The sequence below is a fragment of the Xyrauchen texanus genome, chromosome 1 (genome assembly GCF_025860055.1).
Source record: "Xyrauchen texanus isolate HMW12.3.18 chromosome 1, RBS_HiC_50CHRs, whole genome shotgun sequence".
Lineage (NCBI taxonomy): Eukaryota > Metazoa > Chordata > Actinopteri > Cypriniformes > Catostomidae > Xyrauchen > Xyrauchen texanus.
The window spans coordinates 1,717,393-1,736,456 of NC_068276.1; the positions used below are offsets into that span (position 1 = coordinate 1,717,393).

The 19,064-nt window shown below is 41.9% G+C and overlaps 1 protein-coding gene across 7 annotated transcripts in view; it reads left to right on the forward strand.

Annotated features, from left to right (window-relative positions):
• Window positions 1-8,804: 8,804 nt before the first annotated feature.
• Window positions 8,805-19,064, forward strand: part of LOC127648112 (NACHT, LRR and PYD domains-containing protein 1 homolog) — a 93,837-nt gene continuing 83,577 nt past the window's right edge. For all 7 annotated transcript variants that reach the window (XR_007971139.1, XR_007971138.1, XR_007971140.1 and 4 more), the window contains exons 1-7: window positions 8,805-9,187; window positions 9,309-9,475; window positions 11,408-11,631; window positions 14,721-14,825; window positions 15,065-15,102; window positions 15,440-15,498; window positions 17,012-17,226. Coding sequence is in view for 1 of the 7 variants with exons in the window: in XM_052132727.1 (XP_051988687.1) it covers window positions 14,744-14,825; window positions 15,065-15,102; window positions 15,440-15,498; window positions 17,012-17,226 (394 nt within the window). In the remaining 6 variants the exon portion in view is untranslated. The remainder of the gene's footprint in view (window positions 9,188-9,308; window positions 9,476-11,407; window positions 11,632-14,720; window positions 14,826-15,064; window positions 15,103-15,439; window positions 15,499-17,011; window positions 17,227-19,064) is intronic.

Below are 19,064 nucleotides of genomic sequence, written 5' to 3' on the forward strand. Positions count from 1 at the left end.
CTCTAAGTGTCATCTTTCATTAGAGCCCAAAATTATGACTGTACGTTGAAGCGTTCAAAAGTAGGAGCCTTTTTGTCCTAGGTTACCAAAGGGTCCTTTTGGAGTATCCAAAAGGCACTTTTGTAAAACGCCTGGGTGTACCCTTAGAAAAACATGTGTAAAATATTCATTTTTTATGGTATTGTTATAAAATTTGAACTTGGACTAGGTAAGGCTTCATGCTGTGATCCCATTGTGTTCTCAAGCTAATAGCTACAAGTTATAGTCATCTGCAGGCATCTGTATGCAAAAAAAAATTTCAGGTGGAAAAACAAACTTCTATTTCATTGTGTTCAAACTTCTATTACTCAAAATCAGTAGCACTTACAGTAATTCTGACTGCTGGGGAAAAAACTTCAGAGTGTCCCCTTTCAAATGTGACCAAAACCATGCATGTACTCAAAAAGGTTCAAGAACAGCTTTAAATTTACTTTGGGTATGCCTTGATTAGGCGTTTTAGGCTAATTTTACAGGATTTTTAACATGTCGAAATTGGGCTTGACTACATTGTGCATCTGGATAAATGCAGGTTATAATGCTGTTATACATCATTTCATCATTATTTGATGAATTATCTGCTTATATGATCAACTGAAAATGTATAGAAACTTATTTTATAAATAAACTTAATTTTACTGCCTGCTTTAAATTTAGCATTAATAGCACAGTGTAAATCAGTAAAATCTTTGGTGAACGAATCCCAATATATAGTGAGCCCAATTTACAAAGAAAGGAGGCATGTTTGTGCGAAAAGGAATAACAATGACTTCATTTAAATACTCAAGATGCAGTGCAATTTAAGTGCTGATTACATCTACTAAAATTGATTGCGGGTGGTTTGTGAATATGCTGAAGATTTTCGTGCTGAAATACCTTCACGCAAAAGTGGTGCAACTGTTTAGTAAATTGCCCCTGAATGTGCTAAGGTTGTTTGGTCGTTTAACCTTGTGCGACCCCGCATCCACATGTGTGGATGTTGTGTTTTGTCTTCGCTATACTCAACGCATAACTTGAATTAAAACTGACAGAATACGGTTCACAAGACTCTACACTGTCATTTAAAAGTCAAACTTCTGGCGCATCGAGTCACGTGACATAACAGCATGACTGGTGCAGCGCCAATAAAAGTGCCTATGGTAGTAAATCTCTAAGTGTTTTCATTTAAACTTATTTGGTTGTAAAGCGTAAAAAAATAAATAAAATTGAATCCGTCAACGTGCTAATAAAGATGCACATATTTCTACATACAGTATATATTTTTACCTCTAAATGTGAAAAAAACATTTTAGTTAATAAGGTGAATTTCAAACTAATCTCAGACCAGTCTAGACAGACAGCACACGAGATTAAGTAATTCACTTAATAGGGAGCAATGGGGCCCTTTCAGACCTACAGTCCTAGTACTTGTAGTGTACTTTCTAAATGAGAACTCTTAAGGAACACCCGAGGAGACTTTTTCCCTGTTGCATTCGCATTCACAAAAGGAACCACCATAGTAACGTCATCTAGTATAAAAATTATTTTTTACATTATTGCATGCACGTTTCAATAGCAACAACAAAATTAACGACGACGATGGAGGACGCCGGGATCGGACCAACAATTTTGTTTGTTTAGGGCTGTTTTATATGTTTTTATATGTTTTTATATATTTTATGTTTCATCTAAAAACGTAGGAAGCTGTCTTTTCAGTTAATGGATTAAACTACATTTCAGTGGATGAATGGAACTATCTGAACAGTTTAAATAGCACCTTTTTCCATCCATCCTTATACAGCCTCTGAAGGCAGCATTTTCCAGTTTTCAGATGCAGCTTGTGTCTTCAGGTGACAGGTAAAACTGGGCTTGTGAGGTGTGCGTGTGGCGCTTCATACTGCAGCCGGTGTGAGAGATGAGGTGGCACTCTTTAACCATGCTGCACATGCTGAACTCAGTGGACAACATTTTGAAAATGCAATATAAACCTTTTTATCAACATGATCATTTACAATAAAGGCTTTCCATCGCTTAGTATTATTTAACATTTAACTAAATATTCCACATTTGTGGTAATCAATTTTTAGGAAAACTATTTGCTCTAGATTCTTTTTACTTTAGTTTTTTTAGGTGCTACTCGTTACAAATCAAAAAGAGAAATAGCATATGTGTACAGCAGTCACGCTCGGGTCTCAGGAGGTTACATGATTTTGAACATTGTATTTCTAATCATAGAATTATTACAAAAGTTTTGAACTGGAAATTAGCAAATACTATACAAACTGTCCACTGGGCATGTCGTCACACTATATGGGGTAAGTTGTCACATTGGACCCTACATGCCTATTATTTAGCAAAAAATAAACAGTAAAGCAACAATTAAACACATTTCACTTTTTATGAAATACAAAAATGTAACATGAATACTTTTATTTTTTTATTAATTTATAACATTAAAAACAGATGTGACAGCTTGCCCCATCCTGACACTGATAAAAAATACCTTTGTCCTGAGAACACGTGAAAGTTCAATCTTTCAGTTAAATTCTCCCTCTTTATATAGTCGATTCTTGCCTGAATGTATGCCAGTGGACTTTTACAGTGTTCACTTGTTATCCTACAGCAAATAATGATGTTAGTGAAAATAGATTGAACTATGCATTTTAATCCAACATACAAAACCACTGCTGGAAAAATGACACATTCAGGTAATTGGACTTTGGACTCAAATAAAGATATAGCCCTTGTGATACCTAGCGTGACAACTAGTCCCCTTTAACACAGATTCAGTATTGTGAAGATGATTATGGGTTGGAATTTGTTTCTAGTCAAACCGGATCTGTTTAAATATGTTTGACTTATTTCATGCCCTAACGTGTCAGCACAAGATATCACAACGTGAATGAAACATTGAAAACACAAGGACCTATACAATCACCGAACAAACAAAGTAAGTTATGTTATGTAAGAATGTTTTAAGTTATGTAAGTGTGTTTTGTGATGTTGAGGAATATTGAAGGAGAACAATCTCTTTAGATCTGTTCCTGAAATTATGTTTATTGGATTTATTTGTACTTAGTGTGACTTACAGTGAATTTCTCCATTTTAAAATCCTGCTGAACCTTTTGATGAACAGATATGGCAGCGGGTGAGTGTGAAAATGAACTTCTTACAGTAATATTTAAATCTGTCCAGCTCATATTGATGAAGGTTCCTCAGAAATGAAGAATATTTACAGTTAAATTACTGCCATTAATTTGAGCATTTACTACTCTCTGTAATTTCATACTTCATTCTGAAACATCTGTCTGGTGATGTCAGTGGTGCAGAAAATACACATTTTACCTTTTAAAGCAGCATCTGATCTGAATCATATCTCTTAAATGCACACAGAAAATCATGTTTCATTCTCTTTACATGTTTTTGAAGGATACTGGAACACTAAAAAACGTCTCGGGTTACATGTGTAACCCTTGTTCCCTGAAAAAGGCGGAACGAGATGTTGCGCTGCTAAGCGCTACGGGGGACAGCTTTCGCTGTGAGCCGAGCTGAAATATTGTGTGAAACACGTCAATGAACATTGACCGGAATTTATAGCCTCGGCTGATGTAATCATTAGATGCACCTGAGGCCAGGCTATAAATGGACACATCACGAGGTGTCGTCAGATACTTCTTTTTGAAGAGCAGTCCTGGGACGTCCCAGTGCGGCAAAGCAGCGCCTCGTTCCGCCTTTTTCAGGGAACAAGGGTTACACATGTAACCCGAGACGTTCCCTTTACAAAAGGCTTCACTACGATATTGCGCTGCTAAGCGCTACGGGGAACGCAATACCCACGCCGCCGCACTTGGGGCTGTCCGGACCCCTACGGTTGTGCAGTGTACTCACAAAAACGCGAGAGGTCTCAGACATGAGCTTGAGATGTCGACTCAAGGGCATAAGAGCCCGGAGTAGCATAAACATCTAAACCATTAATTTTTTGATGAATGTTTGCGGAGAGGACCAGTCTGCCGCATCACAAACCTGTTCAGGCATGAGCTGAGATGTCGACTCAAGGGCATAAGAGCCCAGAGTAGCAAAGCATCTAACCCATAAAGTTCGATGAATGTGTGCGAAGAGAACCCTATCGCAACACAAACTTGTCATAAAAACTGATGAATGTGAGCGGAGAGGACCAGCCTGCCGCATCACAAACCTGTTCAGGCATGAGCTGAGATGTCGACTCAAGGACATAAGAGTCCGGAGTAGCAAAGCATCTAAACCATAAAATGTGATTAGTGTGTGCGGAGAGTGCCAACCTGCCGCACCACAAACTTGTTCGGTGTCAACTCAAGGGCGTAAGAGCCAAGAGTGGCAAGAACATCCAAACTATAAAAGTTTAATGAATGTCGCGGAGAGGACCAACCTGCCGCACCACAAACTTGCTGCAGAGGGAGACCTCTAGCCAAGGCTTTAGAGGAGGAGAGCCCTCTGGAAGAGTGCGCCCTAAAACCTACTGGCGAAGCTTGAACGCTGCCTCGTAGGCCCGGGCAGTAAGGTCCCTCACCCAAAGTGACAACCCGGTCACGGCTTCGAAGTGAAGAACTGCTGCCCTGACTTTACGCCACTAGCAAGTGCGGTGGACATAATTCTGAAGGGCACAGACTGGACAAAGTCTGAGTAGTCTTTAGCTGCTCCGGCATTACAAACGGCAGGGAGCAGAAGGCTTAGAGAATGACTGGCCAAGGGTTGAGAAAGGCACCTTGGCAGGTAGTCAGGGTGAGGGTGCAAAGAATGCTCTTGGTCCTACCTGGGGCAACTCAAAACAGGCCGGTAAAAGAGACAGAGCCTGTAGGTACCCAAGTCTCCTTAGAGACGTAATTGCCATATGAAAAACCATCTTGAGAGTCAGAAGTCTACCAAACGCTGACTCTAGAGATTTTAAAAACGGGGGTCTTACCCTATGAAGAGGTCCTAGCAAGGATGCCTCTTAGAGGGCACCCCGCCCACCAAGGCGTGGCAAGCCGAAGTGGGAGCCACATAGACCTGGCAGTGGCAAGGCAAGTGCCCGCTGACAGTTCTTTCCACAGAAAATCCAGAACTGAAGCAAACTGGCAGTTAGCTGGTTCTGTAATTTGAACTTAGAAGGAAACGCATGCAGGAGCATTTGTGCCATGTATGCGCCACCACGATCAGCACCCCCGAGGGGGGGGGGACTGGGTGACTCGGGGAGAAGTAGAGGAGACATTGCGCTATCAACAGAGGCGAAGAGGTCCTCTTCTGCCCTGTAAAATCTACCCAGATCAGTTCCAAGGGAGGGAGCCCTAGCACTTGAAATGGTCTCGATAACTTCAGGAGAAAGCCCTGTGAACCTCAGTTGGTACCCTACAGGGGCCAAGCATGAAAGGTTTCACAATTCGGGCCGGGGATGAATATGTCCCCCGAGCCTGAAAAAGAAGGTCCTACCTGTTCGGAATCGCCCAAGGCGAGCCGTCGAGGAGAGATATTAACTCCGAGAACCATATCCTGTTCAGCCAGCGCAGCGCCATTAATAGGAGGCAAGACCCTTGCTGGTGAACATTGCCAGGACTCCCGGGAGCAGAGAAACCGGGGAAAGAAATGCATACAGACGCATTCTGGGTCATGTATGTGTCTTAACGTCCAGACCCAAGGGGGCTGGGTGATTTCAGGGAGAAGTAGAGGAGACATTGCGCTATTCATAGAGGCGAAGAGGTCCTCTTCTGCCCTAAGATCTCACCCAAACTTGTTCCAAGTGGAAAAAGCCCGGCATTTAAAAAGGTCTCGATAACCTCAGGAGAGAGCCCTGTGTCCTTCAGTTGGTACCCTTAGGGGCCAAACATGAAAGATTCCACAATTTGGGGCAGGGATGAAATATTGCCCTGTGCCTGAGACAGAAGATCCTTCCTGTTCGGCATCGCCAAAGGCGAGCCGTCGAGGGAAGAGATTAGCTCCGAGAACCAAGCCCTGTTCGGCCAGCGCGGTGCTATCAGTAAGAGGCAAAAACCCTTGCTGGCGAACTCGGGCAACTACTACCTCAGGGTGGAGTTCTTAACTCCCCGTTGGTATTTTCTGTCTGGACCGTAAATCTGCTCCCATATACGGGCATCCAGGGATATAACTGACCTGAGTGACAGGAGCTTGCCCTGGGCCCTAAGGAGAACCCAACGTGTCAGAAATACAGCTGACAAGAACGTGGGTCTCCTTGATGATTTATGTAAGAGGCTACCGCTGCATTGTCCACCCAGCACAAAGACATGGCAGCCTCAGGAGGAGGTATTTCAGGGCCAGAAATACAGCCATCAACCCGAGACAGTGACTGTGACAACCGAGCTGATGACCCTCCTATCCCCTTAAGCTGGACGACCACTTAAGGCCGCTACCCCGCCCATCAGGGAGGCGTCTGTCGTTAGCAGCCTGCGACAACAAGACGCACCAAGAGTGGGACCCAAGGCAGAAAACCGGGGTCTGAACCACATAGAAAGGGAACGAAGCCTGAGGCGCGTAACCCTATTTAGCCTAGGGGTTTTGGCCCTTGGAAGAAATCCCCTGGCTTTTTGCCACAACAAAAACGGTCTCATGAGCAGAAGGTCCAGAGGGATCCCTGTGGACGCCTTCGCCCGAGACCTGGAAATCATTGATACTGATAAAAGTGCAACCTTGCCCTAGTCTGACTTCGCTCAGGGTGATCTAAATGGACTCAATACTAGCGGGAGACAGTTGTGGCCGCATTTAGATTGAACTCCATACGATGCCCCGATAGACAGTGTTCTGAGTGGGAGAGAGGACGCTCTTCTTGGCATTGAGCCTCAACCCCAGAGAAACAAATGAGCTGAGACGATGTCCCTGTGCTGAACTGCCAGTTCCTGGAACTGCGCTAGGATCAGCCAGTCGTCTACATAATTCAGAATGCAGATGCCCCGGAGTCACAAGGAGCCAGCGCTACATCATGCATTGTGAATGTGCGGGTAAAAAGGGCTAGGCTGAGAGAAAGAACCTGACCCTGGAAGACTTCGCCCCGGAAGTGAACCTCAGGAACTTTCCATGTTGTGGCAGAACTTCTAAATGAAGCATAGAAGTGCGTCATAAGATCGATGGTGACCAGCCAAACGAGTTGTAGGGCTTGAGACACGACCGTCTTAACAGGCATCATCTTGGACTTGAACACCCACGGGTAGTTCAAGCTTTAAGATCTAAGCCAGACGCCACCCCTCACCCTCCATGGGAAACGGGAAGTATTTAGTGTAATAGCCTAACTCTTTCTCTGGAAGGGGAACACACACCGTGGCCCCTTTAACCAGGAGATTGATTTTTCTTTTTACATAAAAAAGAAATCCGGTTCACAGTAGTGAGAACATACTGTTGAAGCACGGAAAGAAAACGGCGAGAGAATTAAATCCTGACGCCCTTATAAGACCCACAGAAAAGAATTCATCCGGCAGAAGTTTCCACGCTGCCGGGATCTATGAGGTGGGTATTATATTTTAACACTTCCTGTTGAGGGGTTGTCGGGTGCTTCGCGTCCTGAATAAGATGCAGGAACAGCGAAAACACCCAATTTTGGTGGAAGCCTCTGCAACCCGAAACACCAAGAGGTGGCGGGAATGGGGGGCTTCGAGGGGGTATCGGGAGGGGTGAAGTGAAACACGCGCCCCGTCCCGAGGGGAGCTACCCCCTAATCTAGGTGCAAGACCGTCAGGGTTTTCTCTTGGGTCTTGCTTCGGGGCTGGTGAGGGCGGCGAGACTGTCCCCAATCCCTGGGAGGAGGAGCATGACTCGCCACGCTTTGTTTTTGAGCCTCCCTTCAGTCAGGACCGAGGTGGGTCTGCGGCTTGCTCGTCAAGCGCAGAACCCACACTCAGGTCGCCCAGGGGGTCAGCCTGGTATGCCTGTAAAACAGCATAGTGTGCAGAGCAGCACCAGCCTGACCTGCTGCTTGATAAGCCCTTCCCACTAAAGTGGAGGTTGTCCTACAAGGCTTTGAGGGGAGAGAGGGCTACTTAAGTGACGATGCCGAGCCCGGCGAGAGATAGCCCGCAAGCGTCTCTTCGACCGGCGGCATCACTGAATACCGCCGTGCCTCAGCACCCACGACAGTCGAATATAATGACGTCGAGGGTATGTGAACACGGGAAGAAAATGTATATATATGTTTTTTTTTTTTGTTTTTTAGGGGTTCTCCATGAGCCGAAAAAGCTCTTAATGGAGGTTTATCAAAGAAGGAAGGAACCCATGAGGCGTTCCCTGTCTTAGACTGGAAGATAAAATCTATCCCCTAATTTGGAGCGTTTGGGGTCTCTTTTTCGCGTGGCCAGACCAATCTGGCAACCGCACGAGTAACAACATCGAGCAATTCCTCCGTAGATTTTTTATCGCGGACGGAAAGCTCGGAGGCGGAAGAGAATAGCGATCCACCTCATGATCCGAGGCGTCGAGATCATGTGAAGAAACAGCTGGGTTTGGGGAGAGAGTGAGAGAAAGGGATCAACCCGTCTCTTGCTCCTCAGCCAAAACCATGCAAGAGCCCCACGAACGATCTTTTCGAGAGTGCTGACTCCGAAGCAAGCGAGGCGAGCACGACGCACTCTGCCTGTTAAAGCAAATCGCAGTGCTCGCGACCGCCCCTGCTGCAACGCGAGAGCAGCGTGCTCCCAAACAAACAGCAAAAACTGATGTGTGCCGCCTTCAGCTATAGAGCGAGAAGAGGGGAACACGCACCGCTTATGGCTTTCAGTCATTCTCTCTTTTTAGAAATATATATATATAATATTTTCTAAACAGAAGAGAAAAGAGAACAAAGAACAAAGTTCACTGCACACTGTTTAACTGATTCTAACTCCTAACAGAGGAAAGAAAGTTTTGACAGGGTGTGTGAAACACACAGAAACAGAATCGCTCTGAAAAAAGAGTTTCTGACGACACCTGGTGACGTATCCATTTATAGCCTGGCCTCAGGTGCATCTAATGATTACATCAGCCGAGGCTATAAATTCCGGTCAATGTTCATTGACGTGTTTCACACATTATTTCAGCTCGGCTCACAGCGAAAGCTGTCCCCCGTAGCGCTTAGCAGCGCAATATCGTAGTGAAGCCTTTTGTAAAGGGAACTGACACGTCTTTTGAGTGAATATGTAGAACAAGCAGTGAAGCTGTCTTGACTTTATAACATCGAAAGGTATCAGTCAATGCCTTTATATCTGATTTCCACTGTTATTTAGAAATCTATGAATCAGATGTTGTCAAATGTATGTGACATGGGTTCTCCTTTCATTTTCTGTTTTTTATGTAATGCTAAGTGGCTTCACCCAAAGCAAGACAATTGAAAGAGCGGCAGAATCCCTGATAAAAGCCCACCGTAAGAAGGAAACTGAAAGTGTTATAAAATCAGGAATAAAACTGATTAAAGACACAATTGAAGTGCTGGAAAATGATTCAGATCCCGTCCAACCATGCTATTCTAGTGGTAAGAATCTTTCTCTTTCTCCATCCAAGAGATCAAGTGTTAGTATTAATTAGGGCTGTCGATTTAACGCGTTAATTCAGTGCGATTAATTTTATTAAAAATAACGCGTTAAAAAAAATTACGCATTTAATTGCAATGTCCCCCCCAGACGATAATAAGGAAGATTCCTGAGAGATTCAAGCTTGTAGTACCACCTGTTTACTCCAGAGGGCAGTAAGTGAAATTTCAACTGTAAGAGCAACGCACAGTTTATACAGTGAAGAAAACACTTCAGTTGGCAGAACAACACAAACACGTTCTTGCGTTCAAAACACTTGAAGGAGCGCAGATGCAAACTAAGGGATCTCAAGATGTGTTTAAAGATTGAGTATTAAACTATATTTAACTTGGAAACAGTGACCTAAACATTTTATGTTTATGATGCAAAGCACCCGAGACGCTACACAAGTATGTCTGACGCTGGATTGAGATGGTACAAAATTTGGAAATTATCCATAAATATTTAATCACAAATAAAATCAAAGAAATTTCCTTCAATCTTATTTATAAGTACTTCCTCACAAATTATTTTCTTGTAGAGAGATTTAATTGTGATGTTGATATATTCTGTACATTTTGTGGTCTGCAGGAGGAAAACATTTTCCATTTATTTTGGAGTTGTCCCTACTCGACTTGTTTTTGGTCTGATTTCTGCAAGATTTTTAGAGACCATTTTATTCCCAGCTTTTAACTTTGTTTTGAAAATGTTTTATTCTGTTTTTTTTTTTAGCTATGACATGTCTCTTCATAAGGAATATTATTTGATTATTGTTCTGCTTTTGTTGGCAAAGTTTAGTATACATAAATGTAAGTATGGTGGTTATAAACCATTAGTTTTCATTTTTAATTCAGAGGTTCAGCAATACCTAAGAACAATTTCCAATTTGAGTAACAAGAAAGCTGTAAAGTGTATTAAAATATGTAAACAATTTGGTATTTTTATTAAACTGTTTATTAATTTATTTTCCTTTTTGTTGTTGTTTGTTTTAATATACCTCTTGGCTCTAGATGTAAAAGTTTTGTAAGTATTAATAAAAAATAAATAAAATAAAAAAATGTCTGACGCAGCTGTTCATTGACGGGTCCTTAAATTAACCCTCATAATAAATCTCCAACTGATTGATAAATTCACTTGTGAAATGGATTACAGTGAACTGTGTGTCAATGATTGACTTATGATCAATAATATGGTAGTAAACAATACATTGTGTTCTAAAGCCGCTTTTTGTATTGTCTTATCAATGATTAAGAATGTAATGCATTTTAATTATCTGAATATTTTGTATTTATATATATATATATATATATATATATATATATATATATATATATATATATATATATATATATATATATATATATAAATAAAATATTTAAAGATAACTATGTATAATTTTATATTTATATAAATATATATAATCATTATTGAATTATTGTTATATAAGGGGCTTTCTCAGCAAATATGTGTATATGCGATTAATTAATCGGGACACCATGCAATTAATTCGAATTAAAAACAGCTTTGCAGATCCTTGGCATTCTAGCTGTCAGTTTGTCCAGATACTCAGCTGACATTTCACCCCACGCTTCCTGTAGCACTTGCCATAGATGTGGCTGTCTTGTCGGGCACTTCTCACACACCTTACGATATAGGTCATCCCACAAAAGCTCAAAAGAATTAACATCCATAACACTCTTTTCCAATTATCTGTTGTCCAATGTCTTGTCAGGATTGAATATTGTTTTTGTTCATGTCTTTTACTTTAAATTAGTTCCATGCCATGTTTGTTCCTGTTCCTTGTCATGTGATGACTCCATTGGTTCATCTTTAGCAGTCTAGTTATCTAGTTAGTCTAGCAACGCCTGAGACTCCTTGGTCTGTCTGTCACCTAGCTCTGCCTGGGCTCTCCGGTCCTCTGGCTACACCTTGTCTCTCCGATCCTTCAGCTCCTCCAGGGACCTCCATTCCTACAGCTTCGCCTTTGTCCTCAGCCCCAACGGCTCCGCCTCAGTCTTCTGATCCCCCAGCTCCACCTTACTTCTCCGAATCTCCGACGCTGCCTTGGTCCTCTCTGCCTCTCGCTCCACCCTGGCCCCTCTCATGCTTCCACCCTGAGGTACTTATCCTCTTGTTTAGTTGTACATCTGGCCTTCCACATCTATTTCTGTCCTTGTAAGAGCCAGTTGTCCTTTGTCTTTGAAGACTGTGATGTAAATTTCTTTATGAAATCTTCAGTTTTTTGACAATTTCAAGCATTGTAAATCATTGTAGATCTTAAGACATGCTGGTCTATTGCATAAAGTGGCAACTCAAAAACAAACAAAATGTTAAGCTTCATTTATTTAACCAAATAGCTTTCAGCTGTGTTTGATATAATGGCAAGTGATTTTATAGTACCAAATTAGCAATTTAACATGATAACTCAAGGATAAGGTGAAGGAGTGATGGCTGCTGGAAAAGGGGTCTGTCTATACTTGATCAAAAATATTTTTTTCAAATAGTGATGGTGCTTTTTTTTTTACATCAGTAATGTCCTGACTATACTTTGTGATCAGCTGAATGGCACTGTTGTGAATTAAACTACCAATTTCCTTCCGAAACAGCTAAATCTGTACATTATTCCAAACTTTTGGCCTCCAGTGTATATGTATGTAACTGGCAGATAAATGTATTGGCAAAATTTATTCCAAAAAATTCTAAATACAAAAGTAGTCTATAAGTAGTTTGCTCCCTGATGGCATACAATAGTTACATGTGAGATTGAGAGAGAAATTAAAATTGTTGATACATCAACCGGAATATAATCACCCGGAAATACATCAAATATATCACCTGGAATATAAAGTGTCGCAATCGGTCACAAGATAACCGAGAGCCAATGAGCATTTGCAATCACTGATGTAAAACTTGTGCCACAACAACCCTTGATAGCAATTCATGAATGTTTAAATATGTGCAGAATTTGACTGTTATGGCCGCTAGTTAAATTCGGGTCTATTCCTCACACAGAGCTATCAAATGGCTTCTGAAGTCTTGCATTAAAACACACAAATGGAATTGATTGCATTTATAATTGTTTCATGGTGCTGTATGTATTTTAAAGTAATTTTAGCTGCAGCATATGCAGCATATTCAAACTCCTTTTGTGTCCCATGTCAAACAAAATTAAATGATTAAATAATGATTAAATATTTGCAAAATTGTCATTCATTGCGATATTTTACAGTTTAGTCCTGGTTAAAATAACACAATCCTTTGAAACGAGATGAATACAGTGGCAGAAGTCATACAGAACAGTATGAAACCTTTATAGATGTCAAACCGCACCGCTAGCACGCTGAACCTTTCAGACTGGAATGGTGGATGGAGGTCGTAATGACGGTCGAGCACACCGGACATGTGACCCAGAGAATAAGGAAACCACTCTTTTGTTGGAGTTTTGGGTACCACAGCTACTTAAATTAAATGAAATGAGAAGGGAATAAAACATTCTCCTCCCGGCCCTCCACCGGTGGATCAAGTGGTCTGCTAACCAGCTCCAGGCACTAGGGTCTCCTCGTGAAGCCTTCTTCGGGTTCTTGGTAGCCGGCCATGAGATGGGTGGCATCTGCTTCCTGCGGCAGACCTGGTGCAGTCGCCGCAGGAGGACGCCCTTGGCGACGACCAGATGGGGTTCAGGATCTTGAGCCACGTCGGGGCATAATGTGCTGGATAGCCTCCGTCTACTGCTTTACTGTCGAGAACTGCTGGGCAAAGTCCTCGACGGTGTCGCCGAACAGGCCAACCTGGAAAGTGGTGGCATTAAGGAACCGTGCCTTGTCTGCCTCTCTCATCTTGACCAGGTCGAGCCAAAGGTGGCCTTCCTGGACCACCAAGGTGGACATTGACCGCCTCGGTGAGGTTGGTCGCCGAGCACAGTTCCTGCATCAATCCCGGGTCAGAACTACCCTTGTGTAGTTCTTTTAGCACCTTGGCTTGGTGGACTTGCAGAAGAGCCATGGTGTGGAAGGTGGAGGCGGCTTGTAGACGTACACCTACAGACCCTGAACGGGAGCTCTGGGCGTCCGCACCAGGATGCAGTGCTCTGCAGACATAGGTGCACTGCAAGCACCTTATCCACTGGGGGCATTTCCCAATACCCTTTGGCCACCCCCCCATCGATGCGCTCGAAAGCTCATCACCTTCACGGGCCCCGAACAAGAGGTCGAACTCACCGTGAGAAGCCTGATCAGGGCAAACAAGTGTGCTGGGGAATGGGAGGTCCGTTGAGAAATATCTGGTGGAGGTGGTCCCATTGAGGTCCCCAAATCACCCCAGTGCTAGCCGCGCTGACCTCCAACCCATAGGTAGAAGGAACGAGTTCCTACGAATGCAAGCCATGACCGCAATGTTGCCATGGTCATGTTCTCGCAGTGAGAATATGACCTATCCATGCAGGATGTCTCTGCATTAGCAGTGCCCAGACACGAAAAACAGCGATCGTGGACGTCAGAGGGTGAGAGATAACGACCGCAACCAGGAATAACACAGAAACGGAAAGGCATCTTTAAAAAGACGTTTCTGTGTGTGCCGCTCTTTTAGAATATACTCTTTCAGTGAATCTACCGAAGCGCCCAGGGGCGATCTCTGCAATGCATATGTGCAGAGGGGGGAGAAGGCACTGATATGCGCCGTAGATCCAGCAGAAGTGAATTGAAACCGTGGGAAATTCAGCTCATTGAACATCGTCCGCTCAGAAAATCTGAATGAGCGGTTCACCGCCAGCTCCTTTATACCTGTATGTAGTTCGGCATGCAAATACCACTTGACAATTTCAATTGGCCTTTTATCAAAGACCAGAGGTGTCTCAGGCTCCCAAGAATGACCCCTAGTGTCACTGCATCGACACAACATCGAGTAAGTGACAGATAGGGAACCCTCATATATTGCAATGTTTTTTGTGAACCCTCCACTACTAGCATCATGCTCATGTACTTTATTAATTATCATGAAAGCAGAATGCTGAATATGTGTAAATATTCAAGGTATTGATGATATTATCCACTGAATACAATAATGCTGGCATAAAACTTCCATTAAAAACACAAAGTCTGACCACAGAATAGCATTAGATCTGATCACTCGACCGCATCATTTTGGTTTACATTTGATAAAGAAATAGATGTAATAATTAATGTCCAATTAAAAATATGTTACTTTTTTCAGAATGGACACAGCACAACAAATGTATGAATGCACTCTCTGAACACTTTGAAGGAAGATTTCTAGATGAACTACTGGGAAAGATAACCAGTGCGATGTGTCCACAAGGTAACAGACTCTTTGTGCCATATTTTTCCCAAACCTGGAACTATAAAAAAAAAATTTGATCTCTAGTTTTACGGTTCCTGTTGAGATTCATTACAGCACAATGGGCAGCTTACAGGATGACTGACAGTTCAAAAAATTCAATATTACATAACATAAAAAAATGTAACTACTGAGATTCATGTTCACTGTTGACTCTTGTTTATGTATTTGCTGATAGTTTGGTTGTCTTTTTTTCCCAGTTTCAGACCATGATTGCAAAACTTGTGCCGAATTTATGGTAAGAAACCAATTGGGTTGTCACCCTTCTTGTTAAATATGGGATTGCTCCATCCATCCGTTATTTAGCACCCAATAATGATTAATGAAGGCCCTTAAATATGAAAAACTAAAATTTCAAAAGCATAAGTGGAATTAGTCAGAGTTTAATTTCATGTCATAAAGAGATTAAAGATTAAGATTAAATGACAGTAAGAATACTCAGTGTCCAAGCAAATCATAATCACAAGTAATAATATAGGCATTAGACTTTGCAAAGATTGTTTGGAACAAAAAGGGTATTTAACATTCTTGAATTGAAATGCAGTTATTTGATATTGAACTTTTTTTTTTGTTAGGAAACGGACGAATGGAAGTTTTTTGAACCCTCTTTTGAAGACACAGATAGGACATTCAGGTGCTGCTCCTTATTGTTACATCCCTTATATTTTTTATGCCTAGACCAATTCCTTTTTGGCACTGAAATGAGAGAAAGTTTAAAAAGGTGTAATTTACATTTAAACATTTGACACAAAAAAAAATATAAAATGTTGATACATTTTTTGCATGGGATTTTTTGTCATTTTAACTGACTTTCAGCCTTGCCATCTCTCAGAAAGATATAGCATGAATGTGGAAATGACATAATGATAGAATATTGGTCTTGGCAGAGTAGATCTGCTAAACTACTGCTGCTGCTGGAAAATACACTTACTAAATTAGCATGTGGCATGCTGCTGCTGCACAATTACACAAAATGCAAGACGTGCTGCTTTGAGCATGTGTTACATGCTGCAAATATAGACATACATACCCATGTAGCAGATCTAGATAGGTGGAAGCTGGGGTGCAGAGAAACCATCTTAACTGCAAAACTGAGCCATTTACTGTAAATGTTAGACAAGAGAGAGACAAAAGTTGATTGGCTACCTGATAACAAGTCAGAGGAGGTGAGCCGATTGGCTTAACATGTCACATTTGAGCAAACCGATTGGCTAACAGATAACGAAGTCAAAGAACCTATCAGCTTGCACCACATAGAGTTGCATGGCTGAACCTTGGTTATTAATTGGATAAGTTTATCTCACAAATTAAAAAAGTAATCTGAACTCATTGAATATATTTGTGAAAAATTAAGTTTAATTAGCTGAACTTAAATTGGATGTAGTTATGAAAACTTTGCTTGAGTTTAGTGAAATGTAAGGCCTGTTGTTGTAAAGTTAGTGTTAAGTTAACCTAACTCTAATTGTCGAGTAAATCCCAGAGGCTTTGCTCTGCAGGATGGTCTCCTCTTGAGAGGCACAATCTACATGCAGAATAGTTTGATTAATAGGCACATATATACTCTATGTCAACACTTGGCACACAAACCTCTGTAATGATGATACTCAACAAACATCATTCAGTAAAAGATGAGCTCTTAATATCACCTCAAAACTATTACTCACAGTGATGGCAAAAACAACAAAAGCAGTACAATTAATGTCTGCAAATAGCATCAAAAAACTTAAGAAATAAAAATAAGTCTACAACATTAACCTCATTATAGATTCATGCTGCAATGTATGCTGGGAGCTGGAAAAAACAAACAATTATGAGACAACTTGCTAAGCGAGTTATAATGACAATTACAATTGTTAATTCAACTTACAAGTTCAAGTTGATTGAATCACAACATAATATGTTGAGCTGATTGGAAAATCTAGTCAGGTAAAAAAAGCACCTAGATATAAAAGAAATTCAAAATATTTTTTTACAGTGCAGATGTTTTTATCCCCCAGTTTTTATCTGTAGAGACTTTTAGTGCATTTAGTTTATACATTTTATCAGTATGTGTGTTCCCTGAGCATCAAGCCCATTACCTTGAAATTGCTCATGCTATTGGCAACCATTTGACGAAACATGATTATGAGTTGATGTTTATTCTCCAGGGCATTGCTAAAATCAGGGAGATATGAATGCAGTAGGACTGGTCTCCGTATTGAATGCTCTAGTGATGTTCAGCTGGAGTATCTTACATGTGACTGGGAACAAGTAAACTATACTCCAGAAATGGACCAGTTTACACCATGTGGCCCCTTAATGGATCTCAAAGTCATCTCAGGAGAGCTGAAGGAAGTCTATCTACCTCACTCCCTGTGTTTAGGTACATACTGTAATTTAAACACTGGGACTCTACTAATAACTAATACTTAGTAATACTTTACTAATAATTGCGTACATTTTGTGTACTTAGAAAAAGTTTAGCTGGATTCACAACAGGTGTCTATGGACTGTCAAATCCAAACAGAATGTCACATAGAAATATCTATATCAGATAGATAGATAGATAGATAGATAGATAGATAGATAGATAGATAGATAGATAGATAGATAGATAGATAGATAGATAGATAGATAGATAGATAGATAGATAGATAGATAGATAGATAGATCATGTCTATTATGTTTTGATAATTTATTTTTCAGTTTAGTTTTTTTGTAAGTGAGTGGCTATAATAATACTGAACAGAGTTTGAAATGGCAAAATTATTAATTATCATGAAAGCAGAATGCTGAATATGTGGAAATATTCTAAATATTGATGATATTATCCTCTGAATACAATAATGCTGGCATAAAACTTCCATTAAAAACACAAAGTCTGACCCAAAATAACATTAGATCTGATCACTGGACCGCTCATTTTGGTTCCCGGACACCCCAACACATCATATAATTCCCAACAACCCTGGGGGAGACATATCTAGTATGGGAACAGAACGCACCAGCCACAGCCTTTTCTCTCTAAGTTTTTCTCTCCACAGGAAATTAGTTTCGGCTGGGGCCTTTAAATGTACATAATATGCCCCGGGGAAGGCTTTCTTCTCCATTCCTATTCTTTCATAACTGAAAGAACACGGGATGAAACCGGCACAACCCGGAGATTGTAAAATCTTGTGACGGTGGTGTTGCCCAGCCCGCTTTTACAGATGTCTGCAAGAGAGGTGCCATTGGCCAGTGCCCACAAGGATGCTACACTCCTTGTGTAGTGTGCTCAAACTCGCAAAGGGGCGGGCACGGACTGGGTCTGGTAGGCCAAAACAATGGTGTCCACGATCCAGTGTGCAAGCCTCTTTTTGGAGACAACGTTCCTTTCTGCTGTCCGCCAAAGCAGACAAAGATCTGCTCAAAGCGTCTAATGTTCTCGTGCGATCCAAGTAGATGCACAAAGCAGGCACCGCCTCCTCTGGGGGAAGCACTTGCAGGCTCAACACCAGATCCCTAAAAGGGGTCGTGGGAACCTTGGGCACATAGCCTGGTCGGGGTCTCAGTATCACGTGAGAGTCTTGCGGACCGAACTCTATGACACTCTTCACTAACAGAAAATGATTGCAGGTCCCCGACCCTCTTGATGGAAGTGAGCACAGTCAGGAGGGTGGTCTTCAATGAGACAGACTTTAACTCGACTGACTCTAGGGGCTCGAACGGGGCTCTCCGTAGGCCTAAAAGGACCATGGAGAGGTCCAGTGAGGAGTGGTGGTGTAGTGGGCTAAAGCACATAATTGTTAATCAGAAGTTTGCTGGTTCGATCCCCACAGCCACCACCATTGTGTCCTTGAGCAAGGCACTTAACTCCAGGTTGCTCCGGGGGATTGTCCCTGTAATAAGTGCAATGTAAGTCGCTTTGGATAAATGTAAATGTAAAAGAGGTGCGGCCTCCTGGTTCCTCTCAGGAAACTTATGATCAGGTTGTGCTTACAGAGAGACTTACATTCAACGGTGTCGTGGTGCGCTGCTATAGCAGCCACATAGACCATGAGAGTGGAGGGGGACAGCCAACCATCCAACTTCTCTTACAGGAAGGAAAGCACTGACCCAACTGCGCACCTCTGGGGGTCTTCGCTACGTGAAGAACACCACTTATCGAATACACGCCACTTCAGGAATACAGCTGCCTTGTAGAAGGAGCTCTGGCCTGAGTGATCATGATAACCACTGCGG